Source organism: Phallusia mammillata, chromosome 5, assembly GCF_965637545.1.
Source record: "Phallusia mammillata chromosome 5, kaPhaMamm4.hap1.1, whole genome shotgun sequence".
NCBI lineage: Eukaryota > Metazoa > Chordata > Ascidiacea > Phlebobranchia > Ascidiidae > Phallusia > Phallusia mammillata.
In genome coordinates this window covers 10,908,733-10,933,601 of record NC_137256.1, presented here as the reverse complement: position 1 = coordinate 10,933,601, position 24,869 = coordinate 10,908,733, and the positions used below count along the sequence as shown (strand labels likewise).

Here is a 24,869-nt window from a genome sequence, read left to right as displayed (position 1 = left end):
GTGCGGTACATAAACATACTGAAATTTTGGCGGCCTTTTTACAGGATTCATTATATTTGAAGGATATTGGATGTGCACAGTTTTTGTGCTGTATTTTATTTGTCAACTCGAGACTCACAAAAACACCACACATAGAAATCACATTTGTCTTTGTTGCAGAAGCTGTTTTTAAGTTCGACAGGCACCCTTTTGTTTGCTGTCCTGGCGAATCTGTGTAATTTAGAGCGTTGGGGCATTTTTATGAGTTTACGGACTTTTAGAACGCATTAACTGCGAATATCGTTTTTCTTTTTTGTGTTTTTTGTGGTTCAAGCCCCTTTTTGTGGTTCAAGCCCCGAATCGACAACTCTATCAAATGCGTGCAGCCGTTCACATCCGCAATTATCCTTCCCGTCAGGGTTTACAAAATCCCGACCCATAGCGACAAAAAGCATCAACATTAAGCTTTGGCCCAAAACTTGAGAAGAATGTTCCACGGAAACAAAAAATATACTGGCTAAAATACCGTGATTAAAATATCAGAACAAAATACCGAAATTAAAAATATTTAAAATACCGGAACAGAACAAAATACTGTTATTTATTCCAGATTTTGTTCTTGACACTTAACATACAAGGGTTGTCGAAGATTTTGCTAGCAGTCAGCCAAGCACAACGCAGACACTGTGGTCAATTTCAAGCCAAGCGGGTAATCGTGCGTGTAAGCAATTAACCAGCAAGAATTGGTACTTGGGAAAAAAGGTTCAACGATGTTGTTTTTGTTCCATCTGTTTGATTTTAAATGACAAGAGTTAAGAGCCGTGAAAAAAACACAATAATTGTTGTGTCTTGCAACGATCTTCCTTTGCCCGTTCAGTTTACAAAAGGAAATTTTTTGCCCAGACGCCCCCAAAAAGAAAAAAAAACTGTCTAAATTTACTATAGTCTAGTCAGACCAGAACGAAAAGATAATATCGGCGCACAAAATTAACATTATTTGTTTTTCCGGTATGAACATTCATTGTGTTTTGTTTCATTTCCTCAGTGTTTTACGAGACATTAATAGCGGGCAATTTAATTAGATTTTCAACAGAGCAACAATGAAAAAAGCTGAAACCATCACAAAACGCTGAAGCCAAGTGCGAAGTTCACTCAGGGTCTGGAAATAACGGTTGTTTGTTTTCCAATCAGGCTGTCTTGCTACAATATTTACCTTACACTTGTGTCAGTTCTACGGAATTAAATGAGTTCATGAAAATCATGGATTCTGAAGAGTTAAGGTCATTGCAAGGTCAAGTTCAAAACGACAGTGACGATGAAAATACATTGTCCACTTACCGATGTCCCTGTTTGCTATCTAGCAAATCAAGGTATGCTTTAATTAGTTTGTTTTGCTTTCAGAGCTAAAACTTTTGCCGGTAGCTAACAACTAATTAAAAGGCTGACAAAATGATGCAATACGTTTTTATTGCCATTAGACACTGTATCTTGAAATGTACAGTGGAAAGTAGTAATCATAAAAGCATCGATCCAATACACAATAACTGCAGGCAGTACAGCACTGTTAAGGTCTTACCAGGCATAGTTTTTCACCTTGCTGCTCTCGGCAAATTGAAGTGCCGTAAGATGTACATTACCTCAAAAGGCCGATCTCCCGTCACCGGCTGCACTGATGTGACATTATAATAATGCTAAAAACAAAGCGCAACACTGCAATTGCTAATATAAGTACATCTATCATGGTGCAAGACGGTGTAAACCACTGTTGTGAAAAGCTACTAAAACGAATATATATATTTTTGCAGAAACGTGGCATTTTCGATGTGTGTTTTGTCCTTTGTTGGATTAGTCATTTCGGCCTTTTTCTTATTGGCTACAAAGGTACGAAAACTTATGAACACAAAATAAGTGATTCAGTGCCATGAAGCAGACGATCCTAATTTTTTAACACAAAGCCTATACACTACTAATTTTTTACAGGAAGCATTTCAGGAAATTGTTCTAATAGCGCAATAAAATTGACATACGCTTACGGCTAATTACGGCTAATTAACCGGCTAATAATTAAGTTGCAATCAAGGATATAAATAAAGTAAGTAGAATTTACACCATATTTTTGCATTGTCTCGACCAGGTTAATGTTTTGGCATCAGTTGCACTGCGCGGGCCGAATTGGTGATATTAATAAGCCATAGGCTACATTAGGGACCCATGACCTTCAGATATTGAACACCTATGCGTGTCCTTGTGTTTTGTCGAGAATTACATTTTACGACAATAACTGACTATATTTTACACAGAGTTGTAAAAGGGCCTGAAATTGGAGCCCGAACCCGGCCCGAACCCGAATCGTCCGTTTAGGCCCGAAAGTTTGATTGAGAGGCCTATACATTGAAGCCCTATCAAAGACCAAGACAACAACAAACACAATAAATAATAGTAGGCAATTGGCCTTGAACAGGAGTGTTAGGGCTGTTTGGCATTAAGTCATGTCCAGTAATTGACTACTTAGCTAGTTAAAAAACACAGTGTGAAAAGTCAGGCCTGAATCAAGACCGTTTTTTGACGAAATCTAGACCCGGTCCGACTTTCAACTCTGGTTTCACACGCTGTATTATGTTTTCATGACAAACTTATATCGTACCCTTGGGGTGCGACCAGTGATGGGATTCAACCGGTTCGCACTGGTTCTATAGGACCGTCTCACGGAATTTTCTGAGATCAGCGAACCGGTTAGCATTATTGGTTACTGTCAATGGACTTTTGTAACAGAATCGGCTGAAAATATGACTTTTGTAATAGAACCGGTTGACAAAAAATTTGAATCCCACCACTGGGTGCGACCCAAAATTGGTTCACCACTAAAATTGACTGGGTCGTCGTCTACAGTAGTTTGCAAAACCTCTCGGTAACTTGTGCAGTATTTATTGCTGATTCGTTAAACTATCTGGTTTACCAGTTACTGTATACAGCAAGAAATTGGCGAAGATTTTCATTACATTTTAACCCTTTGATTTCGAATATTTGTAGCCATAGATTGGTTAATAATTTCAATGTTTGAATCGCCGCACAAAAGATTTCACTGAGCTATTGGTTTAATGCTATATTTTTGTGCAGGAATGGTTTTCAGCATAGATATCGCAGTGACTGGAATTGAAAAAAGAATCGAAGAGACAAACACTGCTGTTCACGAACTCTTTCTTTTCAAACATTACTTGCTTAAGAATTTACGAGTTTCGGAAGGACTCCTGTCGTGGGTTCGAATCCCACCACAGGCTAGATTTTTCTGGTCTGTGCCTTGCCATATGGTAATGCTTAGAGAGTGCCTTTAACAGGCCTGGCGTACAATGATTTGCTAAGGAGAAATTGTACTTTTAGAAATAAAATTTCAGTGTTCAACAACTAAACAATTGCTTCCCAACCGTTGAGGACTTCCTCCCAAGGAAAAAAATAAAAACTTAAGGGGAGGAATTTGCTTTTATTTGTACATGTGGTTTGATGTTGACACTAGAGCAGTGTTTCTCAACCTGGGGGTCGCGACCCCCAAAGGGGTCGCCAAGCACTTTTGAGGGGGTCGCGAAGACGCAACTCAACTCGGAATGATTTTATCAGTAGCATAAAAACTTTCCCTGTGACTTCTGTTTAGCATAGTAACTCACACGATTGTTTGACCTAGAACGGGGGCAACAATATTTGCGATTGTAGCCTATACTTCTATAATTGCAGTTTTTGGCTTTGCTTAACATAAAAAACACGAAATAGTGAAATGGTTAGTGAAAATGAGCCACAAACACAATTTTAAGGGTTTTCTTGAGTACAGCAAAACGCCGAACTATCGGAGCCACGTTAGATTGCAAATGTGTGATGAACACAATCAACACATTCTGGTAGTTAAACTTCTTGTGTGCGTGTATAAAGGGGTCGCGTTGTGTTAGAAAATCTCTGAAGGGGGTCGCATAGCAAAAAAGGTTGAGAACCACTGCACTAGTTTGTTGAGAATATAACCTATGAAGTTGATAAAAGACCCAATTTTAAATGAACTTTGCTTGGTTTGGCATCTGCTATAGTCTATTGAGAAGAAATGAGAGTGTTTTGAATTGTTAAGGGCGGAATTAGTAGATAAAGTAGAGAACCACTGAACTACCTTAACTTCATTATCACAACACAATTTTCAGAAGGGTCAAACAAAAGAACACAATACAAACAATGTTTGAGCTAATTCCGACTCCGAAAAAGCGCCAAGGTAAAACAGAATACTTGAAACGAATTCACAAACCTAAATGACTTTATGACGCGTAACCTGATACTATGACGTCAAAATCGAGGTGTACAAGGTCCAACAAAAACAACGTTCTATACTTCTGTCTGTCTTGCGAAGAACACTTTATAAAGTTCAGTTGGTATTCTTGGACAGTTGTTGAGTGTTTGAAGGTCATGGCCGAGGATTCAAGGTCCGTGCATGAAGGTCTGATCTCGGATGAGCGATACAACGAAAATTTGATTCAATCTTATTTCGAAACGTGGCTGTTATCTTCAAAACCAAGGTAATAAAGTACTGTCTTACAAAGCAAAACTATTATGTAAATACTTTAGTAAGAGAGTTCTCTGTTTCGAGCAGATATCTTGAATGTGAGGTTATAATAATTCTTTTTTAATAAAGGTAACTTTAGGTTAATTTTAGGTTAAGGTCACGTTAGGGCATGGACGGCAGCAAAAAAATATTGCAAGTGGCAAAATTTGTCAGATACTTACTTACATGAATGAAATGCAATATCAAGTAATTATTTTCACATAGGCATAAATCAAATGCAGTAGAATTGATTTGCCTGAAACCCGAATCACTCTTCAATGGAAAAAATCCCATCGTAGCCACGTGTCCATCACGCTTTTATCACGTGAACCATTTTGTGAAACGGTAGAGGACAGCGGCAAAAGCGAAATGATAAAACGACAGAGGACAATGACAGAAGCGAAATGAGACAGACATCGTAGAACTGGTTTGTTTTCTCTCCTTCACTGTTCAGGAACATGATACTTTTTTAATCACAGTACGCCAGGTCTATTGAAGGCGCCTTACCAAATCAGCCAGTCACCAAGCATTCATCACCATAAGGCACTGCGTGGGGGAGGGGGGTCAAGTGCCCCTTTTTACCCCGGTTTTTACTGTCTACGGTTTTTACTGTCTTCGTTTTTTCCTTCGTTGGACTGGTGGTTTGCCTTTACCTACTCGCTTCAAAGGTAAAGATAAAATACACAACCTTCATCAGTGTTAAAAAAGTTCCTACTTATTGTGTTTAACTTAAGACCAATTTACGAACTGGGTTTTAATAGTACAAATTAAGTTGAATATTCTAAAAAATTGTCAATGTTGTTGCCCATTAAACTCGGCCGAATCAACCTAATTGTTTTGTGACCCCAGACTAACCAGTAGGCATGGTTTTAATACAACAACATAAGTTTTTCTTGCTAAACAGGCTTTGTGTTGTCTTCGTAAAAGATTCGGTTTCAGACGAATTGCTGATAAGGCCAGTCGGTTAAAAATAACCGTAAGTGGGCGCCATCGTCTTATATGGCGTGGATGTATTTATTTGAGGGATTAAAAGCACAAATAGATTTCTTAAATGCAACTTTCATTCTTCCTAAAATAAAGTACTTTGAACAATCCCAGTGAAGGTTATGTAATGATTTCAAACCGTCGTTCTTAAACTCGGTTAGTCCAGTAAATATAAAAGTTCGGCAAAACATCATGCTACAGGTTCGGTGTGATCGTAATAACTGACTTCAAGTGTTGCAAAACTTTAATCATTGTCAACACTTTTGTTTATTTATTTGCAGCAAACTTCAGCTTATTGAAAACAACTTTAATGAAGATTGACTTTATACGTCACGAACAGGAGTGGCAAAAGGGACCAGAAAGTCGTTTTCGCACCAGCGAAATGAACCCGATCAGCCCAACTACTCTGTTGGCATCGAATGTGTAGCGGTCACGTGCTTTTAAACCATCATTTTGGCACTTTGGTTTGGCTAAGCATTAAGTAATGGAAAATTTTAACTTTGCAACCATGACTTTTCGTTCCATGGAATTTATATGCTACTTTTGCGACATATGGTATCGAGCGGTGTAACTTTACTGTTCCATGTGTTCTCATGATTCAGTAACTGTTGAAGCACATATTCAGTGTCGTTGTTACATGTTCCCGTCTTCCTGATATCTTCCAACAGCCTGACCATAAAACAGGCTGTTGAACCGGGTGTTCGGAAATAGTTGTGCACTCCATTGCAGTGCTGCATATCTTTGCAAGCGTTTAACTTAAAACAAACTAATAACTGATGTGAGTAAAAGAAGGTACTGTTTTGCAATGATCGCACGAAAAACGAGTATCAGTTTAAAAGCCAATGTTTTATCGTTGATCTCTCTCTTTTTCACCGTATCCTTTCCTTGAGATAAATGACACTTGATGTGTGTTGCGTAACCAGAATAAAAGACAAAAACTAAGTTGATCTTTTGTGGATCATGTCGGCTCTATGCAGCAAGTGTTAAGAATCGTAATAATGAACTTACTCGCTACTGCAGACGACCGATACGAGCCACGAGAAGCAGAGGAATTAACGAGCTTTCAAGTAAACAATAACACAGCACGCGCGCACACTCGCCCCCGCAAATGTTTCATCAATTTCATCAAATAATGCAATCAATTACTCCAGTCGATGTGAATATTCTCTCTGATAGTTGTATATAGCCACACTGTCAATAAAATACAGACGGAAATCTGCAATATCATGTTACCCATCGGTATCGAATTTCCAAAGTGTCTCGACTGTACTGTCGTGTGAAAATTAAATCTTTTTTTAACCTTGTTTCGGCCACTCTCTCTTTTTGAAGTTGTAACTGGAAAGTGGAAAGGGGGTGTGTCGTAGGTGTAAATGTTGTGACCTCGATTGCTGAGTAATCGTTTGTTTCAATAACAATTGTTGACAAAGGACGATTGTTGCGTTTGGAACAAATCAAGTTACAATTACAAGCAAGGTCTTAAACGTAGTTTGAACAAACACAAAACTGCCAGAGAACTTGGATATAGTTAACATTTTGTAATGCAAACGTTTCAACAATTGATGTTGTCATCATTAGTTGAGAATGTAAATATAAGCTTTTTAGTATTTCGGTTTTTATTCATTAATGATGACAATACTGGCAGCAATCGTTTAAATTTACCTTGGCACCAAAAACAACATATAAGTGTATTAACAACATTGATGCAAATATATGTACTGTACTTGTCTTGTCTTTACAGATCAGTGTTTCTCAACCTGGGGGTTGCGACCCCCAAAGGGGTCGCCAAGCACTTTTGAGGAGGTCGCGAAGAGGCAACCCAACTCGGAATGATTTTATCCGTATCAAAGAAACTTTCCCTGTGACTTCTGTTTAGCATAGTAACTCAAACGACCGTTTGATTTAGAACGGGCGCAACAAATTTTTTTGCGATTGTTTTCTTGTATAATTGCCGTTTTTGGCTTTTCTTAACATTAAAAACACGAAATAGTGAAATGGTTAGTGAAAATGAGCCACAAACACAATTTTAAGGGTTTTCTGAAGTACAGCAAAACGCCGAACTATTGCAGTTACGTTAGATTGCAAATGTGTGATGAACACAAACAACACATTCTGGTAGTTAAACTTCTTGTGTGCGCGTGTAAAGGGGTCGCGTGGTGTTAGAAAATCTCTAAAGGGGGTCGCATAGTAAAAAAGGTTGAGAACCACTGTTATAGATAGACTTAAACGACGTGTTTTGCCTTATGTTACTGTATCACACAATACAGAAACTAAAGCATTTTGAGTATTACCTAACACAAACGCTTTTCATATTATGATGGAAATAACAAGTCATAAGCATTGTATAAATTGTGGCATTATAGAACAACGTCAATGAATTTGTGTTTTAATTTGAAACTTTTTGATTGATTACATTTGTAATTTTGACATATATAATTCAAGCAAGAACATTTTAGAAATCAGAAAAGTGCAAACTAAATCCTGGAGCCCATAAACTTAGCCCTTCGTGGGACTTTGGAATCCAAAGGGAAGTACCTTTGAAATAATTGAAAAAAAATTTGAAAGATTATGACGAAATAAAACAAAAAATTTAAATGTTGAGCTGACGGGTTAATGTTTAAAAATACCCTGAACAAAATTTAACAATGGAAAGGGGGTGTAACATTTTCAACGGGCACGGGTTGTGTATAATATCGCTTTGTGAAACAATAGAAACGAGTGGATTGTCTAGCCACGCGCGTTTTATGTCGTAACAATACTCTGTCGAGCTGACTTCCGATGTCGCGCTTTCAACTTTCTAGAATCAGTCTGAATGACAGACATAAACATCACGACGTAAAAATAATGGCACGAGACCAGAGTACGCTTTCCATGGACGAAGACGTATTTTTGGACGATAGAGTTGTTTGTAATGAGCAATGCAGAAGCTGTGTGGTACCTGATTTAACAGTAGGTTTTCATTGTGGCAAAGACGCAAAGTTTTGCATGGATTTTAGCCAGTTTCGCGACGAACAGTTTCACTATACTTGTCGGTTTAGTGAAGAACAAGATTTCAATATTTCACCTTCAAGTTCCTGCATGAGCTATGAAAGCCCTCGTGACAATTGCAAACCGACAGCTAATCATAACTCCAAATCTAGACACGTGATGGACAAAGCCTCCAAACAGCGACAAGACATCTCTATTAGAAAAAGAAGAAACTCGTACGACAGTTCAGTGGGTCTTCAGTCGAAACGGAAGCGTAAAGAACGAACTGTGAAACACCGAAGAGCTGCAAACGTTCGAGAACGTTCTAGAATGCGAGTTTTAAGCGAAGCTTTCGAAGAGTTAAAGGGTGTGTTGCCATGGGTACCAAATGACACACGTTTGTCAAAACTTGACACTTTGAAATTAGCGTGTTCGTACATTCAACATTTACAAAGCTCCGTCACTTACGATTTTCGGTATTAAAGTAAGCGTAAAACTGATTTTGTCGTAAATCACGCTTGGTGCATGAAATACAATAATTTTTCATTTCTGCGAAATTATTGAATTTTCGAGATACATATCGAACTATGTAGTCCCTTCTGTTAAAGTCAGGGTTCTTACCAGAGTTGCAAGTCGGGCCGGGTTTTTCCGGCCGGGTTCGGGCCGTGTTCGAACCGGGAATGTTTTGGTCTGTCAATCAAACTTTCGGGCCTAAACGGGCTTCTCAGAAACGAATCGGGTTCGGACCGGGTTCCGGCCGGGTTCGGGCTCCAATTTTAGGTCCGTTTACAACTCTGGTTCTTACGCTTGTATGTGAGGCATAGTTAAGGTTACAACATCCTATCTGGGATGAGATTTGAACCCACGACTTAAGTCTTTTGGGGCTGTCGCTGTGCAAAATCAGCCATGCAGGCTCGGTGGTTAGCTAAGTCTGCCGAAGGTCTAATCACTTGAACCATTGCCTGCTGTACATGATATATATATCAATTGTCAAGCGATCAACAGTTTGATCGAAGGCAACGACTATGAATCAAAATGTTCCTGGGATTTTCCCTGAAACGTTCCTGTATAGTAGCCTATAATATAAAAGGTTAACGGCAGACTTAAATACACACATCGCTACAAGCCTAGCCTGTAAGGTATGAACCCTTAATTCTTCAGAGCTTGTTTAAGAGACAAGACCAAAGGCATGAAAGTTCACCCTGCGATGGGAATCAAACCCACGACTGAAAATTCTCAGTGTCTCCCGACCAAATTAGTTGCACGCAGATTTTATTGAGTTTTACTGACTGAAAAAATGCGTAAAAGATTACTTGCTATCGGTCACTGAATTAGATTGAAGGTTTTATTCAACGCCTGTCATAACAACCTTACACGTAAGAAAATGTTACAGCACAAACAATAACAAGGGATTAGATTTGAACTTTGCAAAATTAGAAGCAAAAAGTCGAAACAGCACAAAAAGTGCCAGGGTCAAAAAACAGGTGGACAAATTGAGGAATAACAACCAAAATCAGGTTTCAAAAAATGAAGCAAAAAACACTCATAGATTTGATTATAAAAGCGCTTTGACAGATTATGCAAATCGTTTTCCATAAAAAGTGCATTCTCTCTACATTTATACTGTTGTACTGATATTAAGCTAAAATACAGATTTTTTCTTTAAAATGTTCGTTGAACGTTTGCTTCCACATCTGGTGTAGGAACTGTATACATTTTACCATACTCTACAAGTATCAGTAGGGGCCATAATGTCCTCTCCCTTTACGCAACCAAATGCGGTTTGGAATTCCTCGTAATTTTGAGCTGGTACAACAACCCTGTGACAAAAAATACTTTGATTTAAGCTTGCTATCAACAAACTTTTTAACTTGTGTTGTATATATGAATATCGATAGCTTAAGAAAGGGGTTAAGAACTACCGATAAGTAAAAATGCAAGAACACAAACAACGGCCGAAAAATAGTATAATATGAGAATAACTATAAAAAATGTTAAATGGACTTTTTTGCTGATTAGGTGATTTTGTATTGTTAGTATTGATTCTAGCTGACATTGAAGTAAAAATATTTTGTAACATAAGGGGTTTTCCACGGTGGGACTATTGTATGGGCAAAGGTTTACAAATCAGAACTAAAAACTTTTTTTCTTTATTAATCAACGTCATATGAACATTCTTAATAAACGATTCGTCTTATTTATACTTCGTGTTTTACGAAGTCGAGTGCTGGATCTTGATCCCTAAATTTAATTGAAAATAGAGTTGTATTTCGTGTTTCAAACTTACCTAAACTCTCCAGGACTGTGGGGATCGGTCTGCAAAAGTTGTTTCGCGTATGCTTCAGTGTATTTACTGCACCAGACCTGCAATAAACAACAGTTTCATAACTCTTCGTGCATTGAATACACCTGGAATCATATCAATGCAGTGATTATTATAGAAAATATGCAAATATTTCGAAGACGTTAACAATCTACAATCTACATAAATGAAAACGTATATCTTACAAGTGTCCAAGTTCTACTAATATAGCCTGCAAACAAAAATATAATCATAAACAAAGGTTTAAAGGAGACGCCGGCCAACTATATACAATGTAGTTGCAGGCTCGCTTAGCCATGATCCACCATTTGTGCTCTCTGTTATTTTGTGCTACATAACAATGTCCTTGGTGCAGCTATGCTGATTGTTTTAACTTAACAGTGTCGGCACATGTTGTAACACCAAACAGAACATACTCATCTTAACACAGTACAGCATACCTACTTGATGCGTTATTACACATCAAGCATATTGCCTTACCTGTGCATAACCGATGAAAAGTAACTGGTCCTGGGTAAATTCGGAAAGTCCCGGAAGTCTAAGATCTCCATTGGGGTTTGCCTCTTGCCATTTCTTGTATGCCTGTAACAATATCGGGGGGTGAATACATACTGTTTCAAAGTTTTTAAATTAAACCAATGCTTTCCAGCCTTTTGGAGTAACGCACTCACTTTTTAATTTATGGTGGCTGTGGACACCCATGTGCAACTAGCATATAGTTTCGAAACTCGCAACCTCCTACAATTTTTACATCCAAAAACCACCTGGAACTTTCTCACGGACCCTTTTTTGGACCGGGAACCCCAGGCTCGGAACCACGTTATCGCCTAATCCAGTGTGGTCAAAATAAACTCATTTTTTTAAACTACAACGTACTTTTTTGCAATTTGAACTAATCTGGAGGGTTTAGACTAGAGAGAACTGTCGTACAAGGTTTATTAATTAAAATTGTATTTGTATAATTATATGATTTGATTTAATGGTTTAAAACAAAGGTAATAGGTTTTGGTATGTTTTACCGAACAGCCTGTCGTCTAAAAATATTCGAACAAGCCCATGTGGACACCGAAACATAAACGCATCCACGGCAGGAACGCATATTGACGTCATATTTACCATGTATGTTTCTCTTAGCCCGCCGTTGTCAGCAATGTTTTCACCGAGAGTCAATCTTCCATTGATCTAAGAATGAAGCATTGAGTTTTTTTCTAAACCGAAGCAAATTGCACAATTAAGATTAAACGGTTAAAGTTTTTTTAACAACCGTTGTTATTATATTTATGTGACTAACATTATTAGCCATGCTTTTCCTTCAATTTTATTCATGAGCAAATGGTCATTTAGTTTTTGTTAATGTTAAGTTGCTTTGAAGTTTCCTTTATGTTGGTAATTGTAAAAAATGGGTATCAATTTTCTTTACAAATTATTCTGTGATAAAAAAGTACTAAAAATTAAAAATACAATGACTAGTGAGGAAATTATTACGTGATACACTCACGGCCTGATAATACTCACGTTATCTCCACCAGCTTCATCCCATGAAATATCTGAGTACTGTTTATCCATACAATCTGCTCTCTCATTGAAGTTTGTGCGTGAAAAGTTTGACCACCAGTTGTTTAGATTTCCGTAACCGTCGAACTGTGAACCGGAGTCATCGAATCCGTGAGTAATCTGAAATAAATATAACGTGGCAATAAGTTGAAATTTTAATCACAAAGTTGTGATATAAGTTACAAACAATTTTAAATCAAATCTGTGTTATGTTATAGCATATTGCAATATTTACCACAAACAAAGATCAAAATAGATCAACAAACCATCTAATACTTTAGTTTTTACGGTGTTTTTTTTTCAAAAAATAAATCGGAAAACGCTCGAATAAATGATGTAAATGACATTTTGTTCGTAATTTAGAACAACATCATAAAGTATGTCAACAGATATTTTTGTGATTCATTACTGAACATTTTACTTTCAACACAAAAAATGAATTATCATCTAATATTCAGTGAATTTCTTGATAAGCCGCTAAATTATACCCGTTTATTTTTCGAAAATTGGCCACCCCGTTACATTTTAAAAATATGAGTATTTAGCTCAACCTCGTGGCCGATGACCATTCCAATTCCTCCGTAATTCATCGATGTTGGCTGACCTGCGTCATAGAACGGAGGTTGGAGGATTCCAGCTGGAAAGACGATCTGGTTCCGAGATGGGGAGTAAAAAGCGTTTACAATCGCCGGTGCAGTGATCCATCTGCGATACAAGGAACAATTGTGGTAAAAACTGCAAATCGTCAAGATTAAAAAACAAACGTTAGAGTTTGATACCTAAAATTTGATAGAGGGAAAGGGAAAAAAGAAATGATTGAAAAGCAAAAATGTATCATTAATTCAAAGGAGGTCATTGATTGAAATTTCATATTTTTTTAGAAATTTTCAATTGCATTTGTTATGCACTAAATTTAGGATTCAGTTGTGTACAAATTGTGCGTGAAAGAAAAGATAATGTTTGAAATCAAATGCTTAGTGTAACCTCACAGGTTTAAAGTTAAACTAAGCTATTTTTCAGTTATTCAAAACTCACTCATCAAAATCCACAGGTTGATCAATTCGACCCAAAATTTTCACTTCATCCAGTTCAATCAAGCCCTGTACAGTGGTGAAGTATTGTCCTGGATCGACCATTGCATCTCGATACTCGTCATCCAATCTGGTATTAGTTTCATCAACGATATAGTCCGGATAAGCAATGAAGGGTCTGATAAGCTCGGATTTATTGAATGCTGCATCTTTTGTAGGTTGATCCATCCACTCATTGCTAGGCAACAATTCCTGGAAAACCGTTCTGATGTCTTCCACCATCTGCACTGTCTGCACACAAAAAATTATTTCGCTTTGAAGTTTAGGCACCCAAGTTTTTGTCATCGGGACAGAACGTTCAAGCAACTGAAACTAGTGTCCGAACCCTGAAGTACAAGCCCAAAACTTAAAACAAAAGTTAAATCATTCAATATGGGATTCAAACACAAATGTTTGGGTTTGGTTGGATACAAGTCCGTTAGTTTAAACTGGAGCCAAAACTCGACGTGAATTATAAATGTGCAGAACCTAATGTAAAGTTTCGGTGTTAATAGTTCCTTGATCTTATCATTAACGTTTGCCAGCTCTCGAAGAAAGGTAACAAAAGTATTTGAATAACTATGCTGAAAATCCAGCTATAGAGAAAGACTGTATGAGAGCAAGTTTTTTTTTTAGATTCAATCCCAATGTTGAGGCCATTTTAATTGGCTATTGAACGAAAATTTGTTTTTTTTGCGTGCCTGATAATGCATGCTGAATGGAAATATTTAGAAAAAAAAGCGGGCAAATTTATCGCTTAAAAATATGGGTTGGGCAACTTGTGTTTTTTATAGACACTGCTTTGGGCTAATGTATAATAGAAATCAGGTTAGCGGCAGGTGTCGGACTTGTACTTTTGGGTTCAGGTACTAACATTGGACTCCAACTACGGGTGTGTAGGTACAAATCCCACTGCAGGTTAAATTTTTCTAGCCTAAACCTTGTCATTTGGTGAACGGTATGATACCTTGAACAGGCCTGTCGTACTTTGATTTGTTTTTGTGTCATAAAAAAAAAGGAATCAAGACCCTCTAAATATTCGAGGAAATGTTTTTACTTACCACTGCCTTGTTCTCTTCAGGGAAAGAGTCTTGTACAAAAAGTGACCCAACAGGCATTGGGAAGTAACTGTTTGCTGTATCCGAGCATGTCTTCCATCTTGCCTCTTCAGTAGACGACCCTGAGACCGCTTCCCTGTATTGGTTGTAGGTGGCTCGAAGATCAGCACTCATGTAACTAATCCGGTCCTTCAGGATTCGCCAAACGAGATAGTTTTGCACCAACCTGTCGAGGAAAAAAGGAAATCATCTTAGAAAGCAAAATACTGCTTAAAAGCGCAGTTGACAGGTTGGAAACTTAATATAACTAACTTAATTAAATAAAAATTGTCAAATTAGAGTTAAAAAGTGGACACAAAATGTGGTACAGCCCCTTTTATTCAAATAATAAATGCAAACATATATTATTACCTTATTAAAAAAAAAAAATATATATACACAATAAACATGAAACTTACATAAAACCGCCTCATGTCTGTAAACATTATTAAAAGAACTGTATTGTCATGGCTAATTAAGTGGACCAAATTACATTATCCATTACTGAAATCAATTCATTTAACGTCTAAAATCGGTGAAATAATCGACTTTACTTACTCTTTTCGTCCATTGATTATAGCCGTAATATTCTTGAGATATTCCGGTGCATATGTTACAACTTGACTACTTGCGGTAAGTGACGTGCTTGCAACTTCCAATATTTTATTGATATATGTCAGCCAGTCGATGGTGTCTGTTACATTGGTTTCCATTTCATTAACGGTGAATTTATTGTAGATCGCAAAACTGTCACGTCTTTCGCTATTCGGCGCCATAGCGGTGGCTATCGCCGTCTCGAAGGCGATGAGCTAAAAACAAAGTCAAAATACGTTACATTACTAACACCAGGTAAAACCTATCTCATACTGCTGTGTGCTTTTTCGTACTAAGACTTCAGGGCCGGTTTGTAAATATGTATATATATCAGCTAAATATTTTTCTGAAATATTTTAGCCCTTAAACTAACTTCGTGGCCATTTGGATAAGCACTACAAAAATATTTAGGTGCTTATGTACGAATACGTAACTGCAAAATATAATGACAAAATTGCCTTAAAATGTAACACCTAAAACAAAATCATTCAAGGTCCGTCAGTAAGACAAGAACTACTTGAATGTACTCTACGTTTTTCTCGTTTTACAATTCGTTTATCATGCTTGATAAAGTGGACATCACCAGTATATTAACTGAACAATAAGTATTGACAGACAAAACATTAAAACAAATGAGTGTTATTAGATTGCTTGGTTCATAAGTTTAAACTCATGAACTCTAGTGTTAAGTTGAACCCGCTGAGTGACACGGACAAAATATTCCCAGTGGGTATTCAATTGCATGTAATACGTTTCCCACCCCTGGCACGTTTGATCAAGACGTGTATGCTGCATTACCACAAGCTTAACTATATGATACGCTCTATTAATGCAATTGATCAACGAATGACTGGATCCACAGTTGAAGATGGTTGGCAAAATCTAGTTGTCTGAGTGGTTAATTGATTTGGTCAATGACACCACACGTTTTCACTTAAGTTGTCTAATACTACGTTAAAAAGTACATACAACTTCTTTGTGGCTGTTGAATGAAACTTTCTCAATTTTGAAAACAAAAAAATATCAAAAGTTTGAATAATTGCATGATTTCTCTATTAACGGCCCTATTATAGCAAAGACAAATGAAAGGAAGTCACCAAGTAATCGATGACGCATAGATAAAAACGATCTTTTACATACCTCATCGGCCACAGTTGTGATATTTTCAGTAGAAGAACCGTTCGCCACAGCAATGGCTGTCATAAAGTCTATCATAAACTGTCTGTAAGCACTTTGAGCAGCCTTGTTACTGTCCAACAAATAGTAATCCCGGTTTGGCATTCCAAGAGACGGTTGGTCAATCTATAAAGTAGACAATAATTACAATTAATTTTGAGGATCTAAACATTCGGATAATTGGGGGGATAAAGTTAATGAACTAATTCAAAGTACCGAAGTTTGAAGTTATCAAACGGTTTTTGGGTGGTGTATTTTCCTGTTTAACTACACGCCCTTATCCCAAAAACGGGTGGTTAGTCCTTAGACTCAAACTTGGCTTGTCCCACCAAAGTCAGTTTTATAGTTTTATCTTTAGAAGGTGATTAACAAAAAATGTTGAAAATTTCTGTTCGAAAATACTCAACATTACAAAATTATTAAGGTATTTAGATAATTTATTGACGTGTTATGCAAGTAACCTTTGCGTTGGGTTAGACAGCGGACTTTGGAGTCACGTAACTTGTAACTTTTGTTGTAAATTGAACCGTGTTCGTACGACAAACAAGTTACAGCTAATTTAAAATGAGACAAGCCATATAAATTACGGCGCTAAAGTTTGAGCAATAAACCGATCGGGTTAGCCACAAAATATGCTCACATAAAAATAATTGAATCAAGATTTGATTTACGTCATAGAGAGGGTAATCAAGAACACAAATGCTTCAAAACGACCTTTGTGAGGTCACAAACAATCGGTGATATCGCCGCAACGCAAGGTTCTGGAACAAATATTGACCAATTATGAAATCTAAACGTTCTCTGTTTTTTATGTGGGTTTGCGCAAGCATGGCTCGCAGCAGGTGGTGGAATTGTGGTAGGTTGGATTGTGAGAAAGAAAAACAAGATTTTTTTTTCTTTTTCTTTAAATGCTTGGGATTGTTTGCGGACAAACATGAATGACTGGATGAACGGTGAAATATCTGTTTGCATTAAGTTGTGCAAATGTTATCCATGGTTCGTAAATGCCTGCGTTGCAAGTTGCATGTAATTTAAAAAACTGTAATATTGAGTTACGCAATGTTATCACAAACCGAATCCAACAATTAAATGTGGGGTTTTGATTTACTTTAAAGGTCTTTCAGTGCCTTCACACGTTTTTTTAAACTAAAATTAAACGCAAAAGCCCAACTTCTCACTTTGTGGCAAAACGCCAGTTTCAAAACTAAAGCACTAAAGCAATTAGTTTTAAGCCTAGCTTCTTAATACCTTTTTACTTTTTTAATTGAAAGACAACAATATCAACGATAAAAACATACTCTAGGATTTTAAATAAAACCCTGTGAATAATGTTGCTTATTTATATTTAAAACAGATTTAAAGGTTTTCAAAATCTTTTATCATTCCTACGTGAAAAATGTTGTCGGTGGACGACATGTCATCAGCCCCTACATACGTGCTGATGATACTGTAAGTTGAAAAGGTGGAACGGAAAAAACCCAAGACGTCCTCGAAGGCCCAAGCGGGGTTAAGGGGATTACCCAGAACCGGCCAACCCCCCGCCTGTGCAATTAAGTCAATCACCGGTTCAGCCCCAAGCATGTTGATGGTGCCTGAAAAACAGAAGTGACGTAACTTTTTTTGGTGACGTCAGTTAATATCATGCAGATATTATAAAAATTATCTGTCGTACGTAATTGTTAGTTACGTAGATTTACTGAACTGAATATGATAAATCATCAGATCATTTTTGTGGGAAATAAGTTATTTGTGTCGTCAATTGGTTGTAAAATCGTGCAACTGAGAAAACTACTTGCTTGTAAGCATTTTTTTGGTTTGCATCGTATAAAAGTAATCATATTTTTATGTCCTGTTTTTGTACAGTTTTAAAGAAACTATTTTACTTGTGTTAAGGCAAAGTTGGTAGAATTTCTTGGCTTTGTCGATGGAATCGCGGTCACCGCCAGGTGCAGGAGGCGATTCAAGCACGCCTGAAAAAAAAAACATTAACGTAACCAACAAGGAGAGTCAAGAAGCTATAATGGATAATTTGAAATGACACATTTTGGATACCATAAAAACGCTTCGCATTGTAAATAGGTCCAGCAAGTTTTAAAAATATGCTGCTTTCATATTTCGTGTTAACATGCGACTTCGGGTATTGCTTGCTTTTACCTTATATATACCATTAAAAAATTACGGAAAAAAGGTTTTTTGCGTGTTTATTTTACGCAACAATCGGATCGTTACATTTTTTATGCGACAATGACAGGCATTAATACAGACCAGCGGGTAGAAAATTTGTGAACGATTTTATGAATCTTTCGAACTTTTCAGTACAACCATCTCAGGCTTCTTAATAGGCCAATCGAGGCGTAAAACCAACTAGGTCAACTTGATGAGAAATACGACTTATATGACCCTTGACCTGTGTTTCGTAAATCGTCAATTAGTAATTTTTACGGGGTGGGTATAAATTATAAAAATATTTAACCATGTACAGAGGTTTCGGCAAACAGTTGAGTCTGGTGGGTAAACATGAAGTGATTTGAAAAGGAATAAGTGGGTCCAATTAGAGGTCAATTATTGGTTAAATATTAGTTCCCATCAACTAGTTAGATGATTAGTGAGAATAAATAATTAAAAATGCCAAAATATTAACATGTACCACCAACGCTACCAATTTTTAACTTATGTTGTATTATTTGACGCTATAGTTTAGTTAACTTTGGTATAATTTCTGTAAAGTAAAAAACAATTAAACCAAAATCGTTATTTCGTTTGTGTTTTTTATAATCATATTTTTTATTTATTTTAACAACAACCAACTATTGTGTACACAAAAATACTCTGATATTTTATTTCTGTAATCATTTAAAAGCCCGCTTTTGCAACAAAACAAGTGCCTTAAGCGCTATTGGCCATAATCCAGTGGTTCTCAACCAGGGCCCATGGCCTCCCAGGGGGGGGCACGAGCTGTGTTCCGGGGGGCCATGGGTTATATGTTCACCAGAAACACCCAGTAAAAGCCATTCTTTTGTAATGCACATAATGAAGCGTGCGCTGCAAACAACTTTATTCCCTAATTTAATCTACTATTTCACTTACTCTTCGTCTATAACAGTGTGGTCCAACTTTATTTTGGTGCGGGCCATTCAAAATCTTTAACTTACTACGCGGGCCAAGGTTTAAATTTTTGCAAGAAAAACTTTTTTCTGGGTCAAACTCTAGGGTAACTATACACCTTTTTTTATCTGTAGATAAGTTTATTTTTATACTTTATAGTTATATACTAAGTAAAAGCTGTCAAAAACATTCAGTTTCCACTTTAGCGCAAAAATGCCCCCGAACGGTTTATAGAAGCAGAACCCTTTATTACATAACAATGCCTTGTCATGCGTCACAATAGGAAATTTTGCAATATTTAGTGTGTGTTAATCCTCACATTTTAAAAACATTGAATTATTGAAAACAAAACTTATAGTTGTCATTAAAATGTTGGGACATTCGCGGGCCAACAAAATTATCTCGCTGGTCTATAAGGTTTTTCACGATTGGGGATTCTTGTTTAATCTATTCGACCCGTTTAAAGTCGAAATTAGTACCGAATTCCAACACGAAGTTTGCCATTTACATTTTTCAAAGGGGACCACAGGTCTTTCAGGGTTATATGAAGGAGGCCACGAAGCCCAAAAGTTACTTTTAGGGGGGCACGGTTTACGAAAGGTTGAGAACCATTGCCATAATCAGACATAAATATTACTTTGCATCGCCAAATAAACTGTTGAACTCTTAGTTCAACTATTGCGTGATAACTCACACTATGACGTCACAGTGACCCTGTCAAATGCAAACAGTTGCAATCATTGTCAAGTAAACAAAGAGTAATATCACGTTTCGTGATGACATTTGGCAAGCCACAGGGCATTGTGCAAATTAATTAGTAAATTAAATGTGTTGCAATATGTGCAATGATGCTAAAATACGAGAAACTGAATCCGTTTTTCAAACTAAAAACCTTTTGTCTTTTAAGCTGTGTAAAACCAAGAGATTCTTTTCAACCAACAAAATCTAAAGCAGCAAAGTTAAAGATTTTTTTTTGATTAAAAACCAAAGAAGTGTTTTCAACTTTTAATGACTTCCATAAAGTAATGTGCCATTGTTATTTTTGAGAGCACTTCTAATAAATAAACAAATGATTTTAAAAAGGAAAACTCAGAAAAGACACTTGTATGTGTCTTTTGTCCTTATCTCACAAATGACAGGGATGTTTTCCCCAAATCTTACTTATTGAAATCCGCTTACGTTGTTTCAAGGCTGAGTTTGAACACACGGGCTTGTTTACTGGACCTGAATTTACACTTAACCTCATTTGTGTCATAATTTTGTCAACTATTGTGCCAATATAAGACTTTATTTTCAAAACAATTTGTGTTCGAGCCAAGTTTTGAGCCTGCTACAACTCTGATACCATACAATATAGTGCTATAACAAAAAAGGTAAGAAGCTTTTATTTCGTTGTTTGGCCATTTCTATGTGATGAATGACTTCGTATCTTAAGCTGTTTTAGAAAGTTTTTAGATACAATAGAAAAAATATACCAAAAAATATTTTGGAAAAAATTAAAAAATTAAAACTTTAATTCGCTTACGTTTCAAAGTTGCCGATACGTCATCGCGGAGCCCGTTAAATGTGGACACAGATGACTGATCAGAGGCGATAATCTGATCCTGAATCCAATTTCCACAAGAATATTGAAAGAAATCCTGGCAGGGATTCACAGAAGTGTTCATTGCATTCAAAATCCGAGAAGCTGTTGACAAAAGCAAAAAAATATCTCAAAGACGTCAAAATACGTGTGAAGTGATAGTACGTACAATAATGACGCAGTAGTTTTTGCAAACAGGGTACGTCAGGCTTATATGACAAAAGCTATAATCGTAATTCGAATACCACTGCCTAAAAATGGAAACAAAAGAAATGCCTTTTAAAAATTATAAAAAACTTTTTATTTTACGAGTGTTTATTTATCATTGTTCGGCATTAAAGGTACAATATTAAACTTGTCCAACAACCACAGGTCTAAAAAGTCGGTCTCAAGTCGTTGGCTATGAATTTTCATCGAGGGCTGTATTTTAATAGAATGTTCCAAAGACTGACTTTAGAAATCCGTCTGACTCAAAGTGTAAGGCGGTCGGGCTTTTCTGATCAAGTGGACTTTCAATTTAACTTACGTTGTTGGAATAAAACGGGCTCTGATTCGGGTCTGACTTTACATACTTATTTGTGCATCAATTTAGCCGACTCTCGTCATAATACAATCCTTGTTCCGATGTATAAGTGTTATACAGGTGTCCTGTTTCTTTCATTATTTCTTAACTGTACTGATCGGAAAATGTGCTTGGGCTGATTAGGGCTAGTGAAGTGACGACTTACCTGCAGAAATACATTGTGCGTTTTGGCAAATCTCAGTCTGTGTGTCCGATGTCGTAGTTGATGCCGATGGTGTAGTTGTATCTGGTTTCTGTGGAATGGTGGTCGTAACAGCTGAAACAGTAAGCAATTCCGTTTTATTTCGTTACAGAAACTAAAGTATTGGTCTTCTTAGCCAATCGTACCTTGGTCGTATATAAATTCAAAAATGGTCTTTGGTTAGAATTTATGGTTGTAAAGGTGAATGAAACTTTGAGTTCTTGCAAATGCAAATCTAACTAATTTTTCAGCATCATTTGATTTAGATAAACCGACGTTTGGGTGTTGTTTCTTAAAATTTCGGGTTCGGTTTGGCTTTCTGGCTTGTACTTTTGGGTTTGTGCCCAATTTGGGGACCGCTTGCTAACTGTGTTGCATATCGAAGGTGGCGACAGACGGATAAACTGTGTTTTGGAAGAATGCATAAACAATTGCAAGGTCTGGTTGATATCATGGAGTTATGGACGCCAGTCAGACAAAAGGGGGTGTGGAATTAAAACACCAAATCTTATCAAAGCAGGTCTTTCGTGTTTACAAACACAACAAGATTATCTGCTAGCCATCACTGTAATGTGTGTTGTCTATAGACGGAGAGACTGCCGCCTGCAAGAGACGGTTGTAGTGTTTGAAAAACAACCAGGTCACCCAAATACGTCAAATGGGTCTTATGGTTAAGATCTCCTGCTACAAGTCTGTTTTTGTTGCGAAAACAATTATTTGTGCTTTCGAAATTTAAAGCCAATTTTTGGGTTTCCAAGCCCTAAAGCTGGAAAGAAAGAATGTGGTTCAAAGTATGGACTAACCGGTGTCAAGAGCAACAAGGAAAAAGTAATTTAGAGTTTATATTTTAATTTTATATTTGTTGGTTATTTTGTATCAAATTAACACAACACGTCAAAAACGCAACTGAATAATTACAACAACAAATTAAATAAATGATTACATTTTTACTACGAATTTCATGGTACAGTACTCTTTATTATTATTTCTAAATTTTTAAATCTCCATGTTTTGAAACAAATCAAATAAATAACCAACTTAAGGAAAGCTTTTTTGTCATTACCATTGGCAACAACTGGATTATTCAAACAAAAACCGTTTGAAAAAATATTTTTTATAAGCTGGGTATTTTTCCGTAACTTACTAAAGATAAACGTTTATTAAAATATGCCCATTTTTAGAAGATCAGCGTCTGTTATTACCGATAACGAAACGAAATTAATTTATAAATAGTGTTTTTCCCCAAAAACTAATCAGCTTTTCCGTGTTGAATAAACTCTTGTGGTATTTTAGCCAGTACACAGACAAGGTAAATCGCATGATGATGTTTGCTGAACACAAATGCTTTCTGTTACGATGATTCTTTCTCGCCAGTGAGTAAATATTTTGCGCAACGATTTAATTGGTTGTTTTTGGGTGATAAACCTGCTCAGTCTGCGTCAGAGTCACGTAATGCTTGTGAAATCTAGAACCCCGAATCTACATCGTTAAAACCTGTTATGCAGTAAATAGTTAATTTGTTAACGCATTTACTGCTTCCGTTGCTCAAACCCCAATTTGCCGACCGAATTAGTCAATGAAAGTTTCCGTGAGTCCATGATCACTTCATGACGTGAAAACTATTTTTTGCTCATATTAGTTTCACTATTATTTGTCATTGAGTTTACAAAGGTATTGGGTGACAATATTGAAAAAGGTTAATCGGGGACAAAACGAATAGATCGAAAAATAATGCCTTGAAATGACTTTATCGACAAAAAGACAAAGATTTGTAGACAAATAAAACGTTTGCGGAATAAATTTTACAACTTGACCGCAACACCTGCGCCGAAAACTCACAAATCAGCATCGTTAAATTCTTTTTCGCAAGGCGTGCAATGCGATGTATACTTAATTCTATCATAATGTTGCTTTTGGTGTTAAAGTTAGGAAACTAAAACATGTTAGTAAATAGTTTTAGGGGTCGCGATATACGAAAATACCATTTAACTTTGATCCGCGAATGTTTTTTCTCAGACAAAATAGTCCGAATGTTTACAAAGGTGAGATAGTTCTCCAGCACGATGTTTTCGGCAAATAGACAAGTCTAGACAAATCACAAAAGTTTTAAATAGTTTTTGCAACCCGAAAGCAATGTAAAAATAACTTCACTGTGTAAAAAAACGCTTTTATAAATTAATTTGAGAAAGATTGGAAATATTCTTATGACATTAAATGTTTAAAACAAGTTTCACAATCTTGCGATAAATTTGCCAAAATAACGCAAATACCTAAAAAAACACTCTTTCGTATTTTTCGCAGCACTAAATATAGTTTGCTGGGTGCGGCCTTTCGAGAGCAAAAACATTGCTTAAATCTGCTCTTATAGCTGGAAAACTTTCAGACCTACCAACTTTTTGGTAGGTTTAAGATATTTTTTTTTTACGCTCAGCTTTTTAATTAAGCTGTCGCTCTTAGTAACAGTGTATCAAAAACTGATGCTTTTCCAGCAGCTTTTTATTGCAAATTATGCGACGTTCGACATTCCTTTATGTAAACAATGACTTAACAAGTGAAGACTTACCTTCGGATTTTGTTCCTCCAACGTTTAAGCCGTAAAGAATTGCCAAAACGATCGTCGCAATTGTCATCAACACCGCAATCACGGCGAGAACTTTGTAAATGGTTGGAACTTTCGGCTTCCTGTATTCGGTCTCCATGGTTAGCTGATCTGTGCTTTTCATCGTTTACTTCCTCGGCTTTTTACTCCGCTTGCTGCTTGGCTTCGTCCGTCAACGCTACGACCTGGAAAATGCAGCTGCGTGTTTGCGTGAGAGTCTAACGCGCCCGCGCAGCCTTTTTATTGCAGCATGCGGTTGACCTTTAACCCGCGACAACCTCGGTTGCGTGCAGCGCCTGAAAGCGGATAAATCAATTAGTATTTTCAGTTAAGATGAGTATATTTTACTCGGTCAAAGAAAAAATAGAGACACAATAGCACTAAAACAATCAACAAACCGTAAATAGCTGCGCAACGCTGAAATGTTATGAAGCGCACAATTGGTGGATGATGGCTGAACGCGCTGCAGCTACACCGTATTATGAAGCGTTTTGCGGCAGGAGTTCAC

At 36.8% G+C, this 24,869-nt stretch overlaps 1 protein-coding gene across 2 annotated transcripts; it reads right to left on the bottom strand.

The window, feature by feature from the left end:
* Nucleotides 1-9,828: 9,828 nt before the first annotated feature.
* Nucleotides 9,829-24,619, bottom strand: LOC145229776 (membrane metallo-endopeptidase-like 1). Of its 2 annotated transcripts, XM_080095106.1 has the most exons (15): nucleotides 24,326-24,608; nucleotides 21,727-21,837; nucleotides 20,942-21,103; nucleotides 18,195-18,281; nucleotides 17,701-17,903; nucleotides 16,276-16,437; nucleotides 15,100-15,350; nucleotides 14,506-14,728; nucleotides 13,410-13,696; nucleotides 12,926-13,079; nucleotides 12,336-12,494; nucleotides 11,937-12,002; nucleotides 11,301-11,402; nucleotides 10,785-10,861; nucleotides 9,829-10,317 (listed from the first exon to the last, which is right to left on the bottom strand). In XM_080095106.1, the coding sequence occupies exons 1-15, from the start codon at nucleotides 24,483-24,485 to the stop codon at nucleotides 10,215-10,217; spliced, it is 2,307 nt and encodes a 768-aa protein (XP_079951232.1). In that variant the 5' UTR covers nucleotides 24,486-24,608; the 3' UTR covers nucleotides 9,829-10,214. The 2 variants fall into 2 exon arrangements, 1 of the variants encoding a protein (XP_079951232.1); XR_013860479.1 differs by lacking the exons at nucleotides 9,829-10,317; nucleotides 10,785-10,861 and having other exon boundaries at nucleotides 11,337-11,402; nucleotides 11,937-12,028; nucleotides 24,326-24,619.
* Between the last annotated feature and the right edge of the window lie 250 nt (nucleotides 24,620-24,869).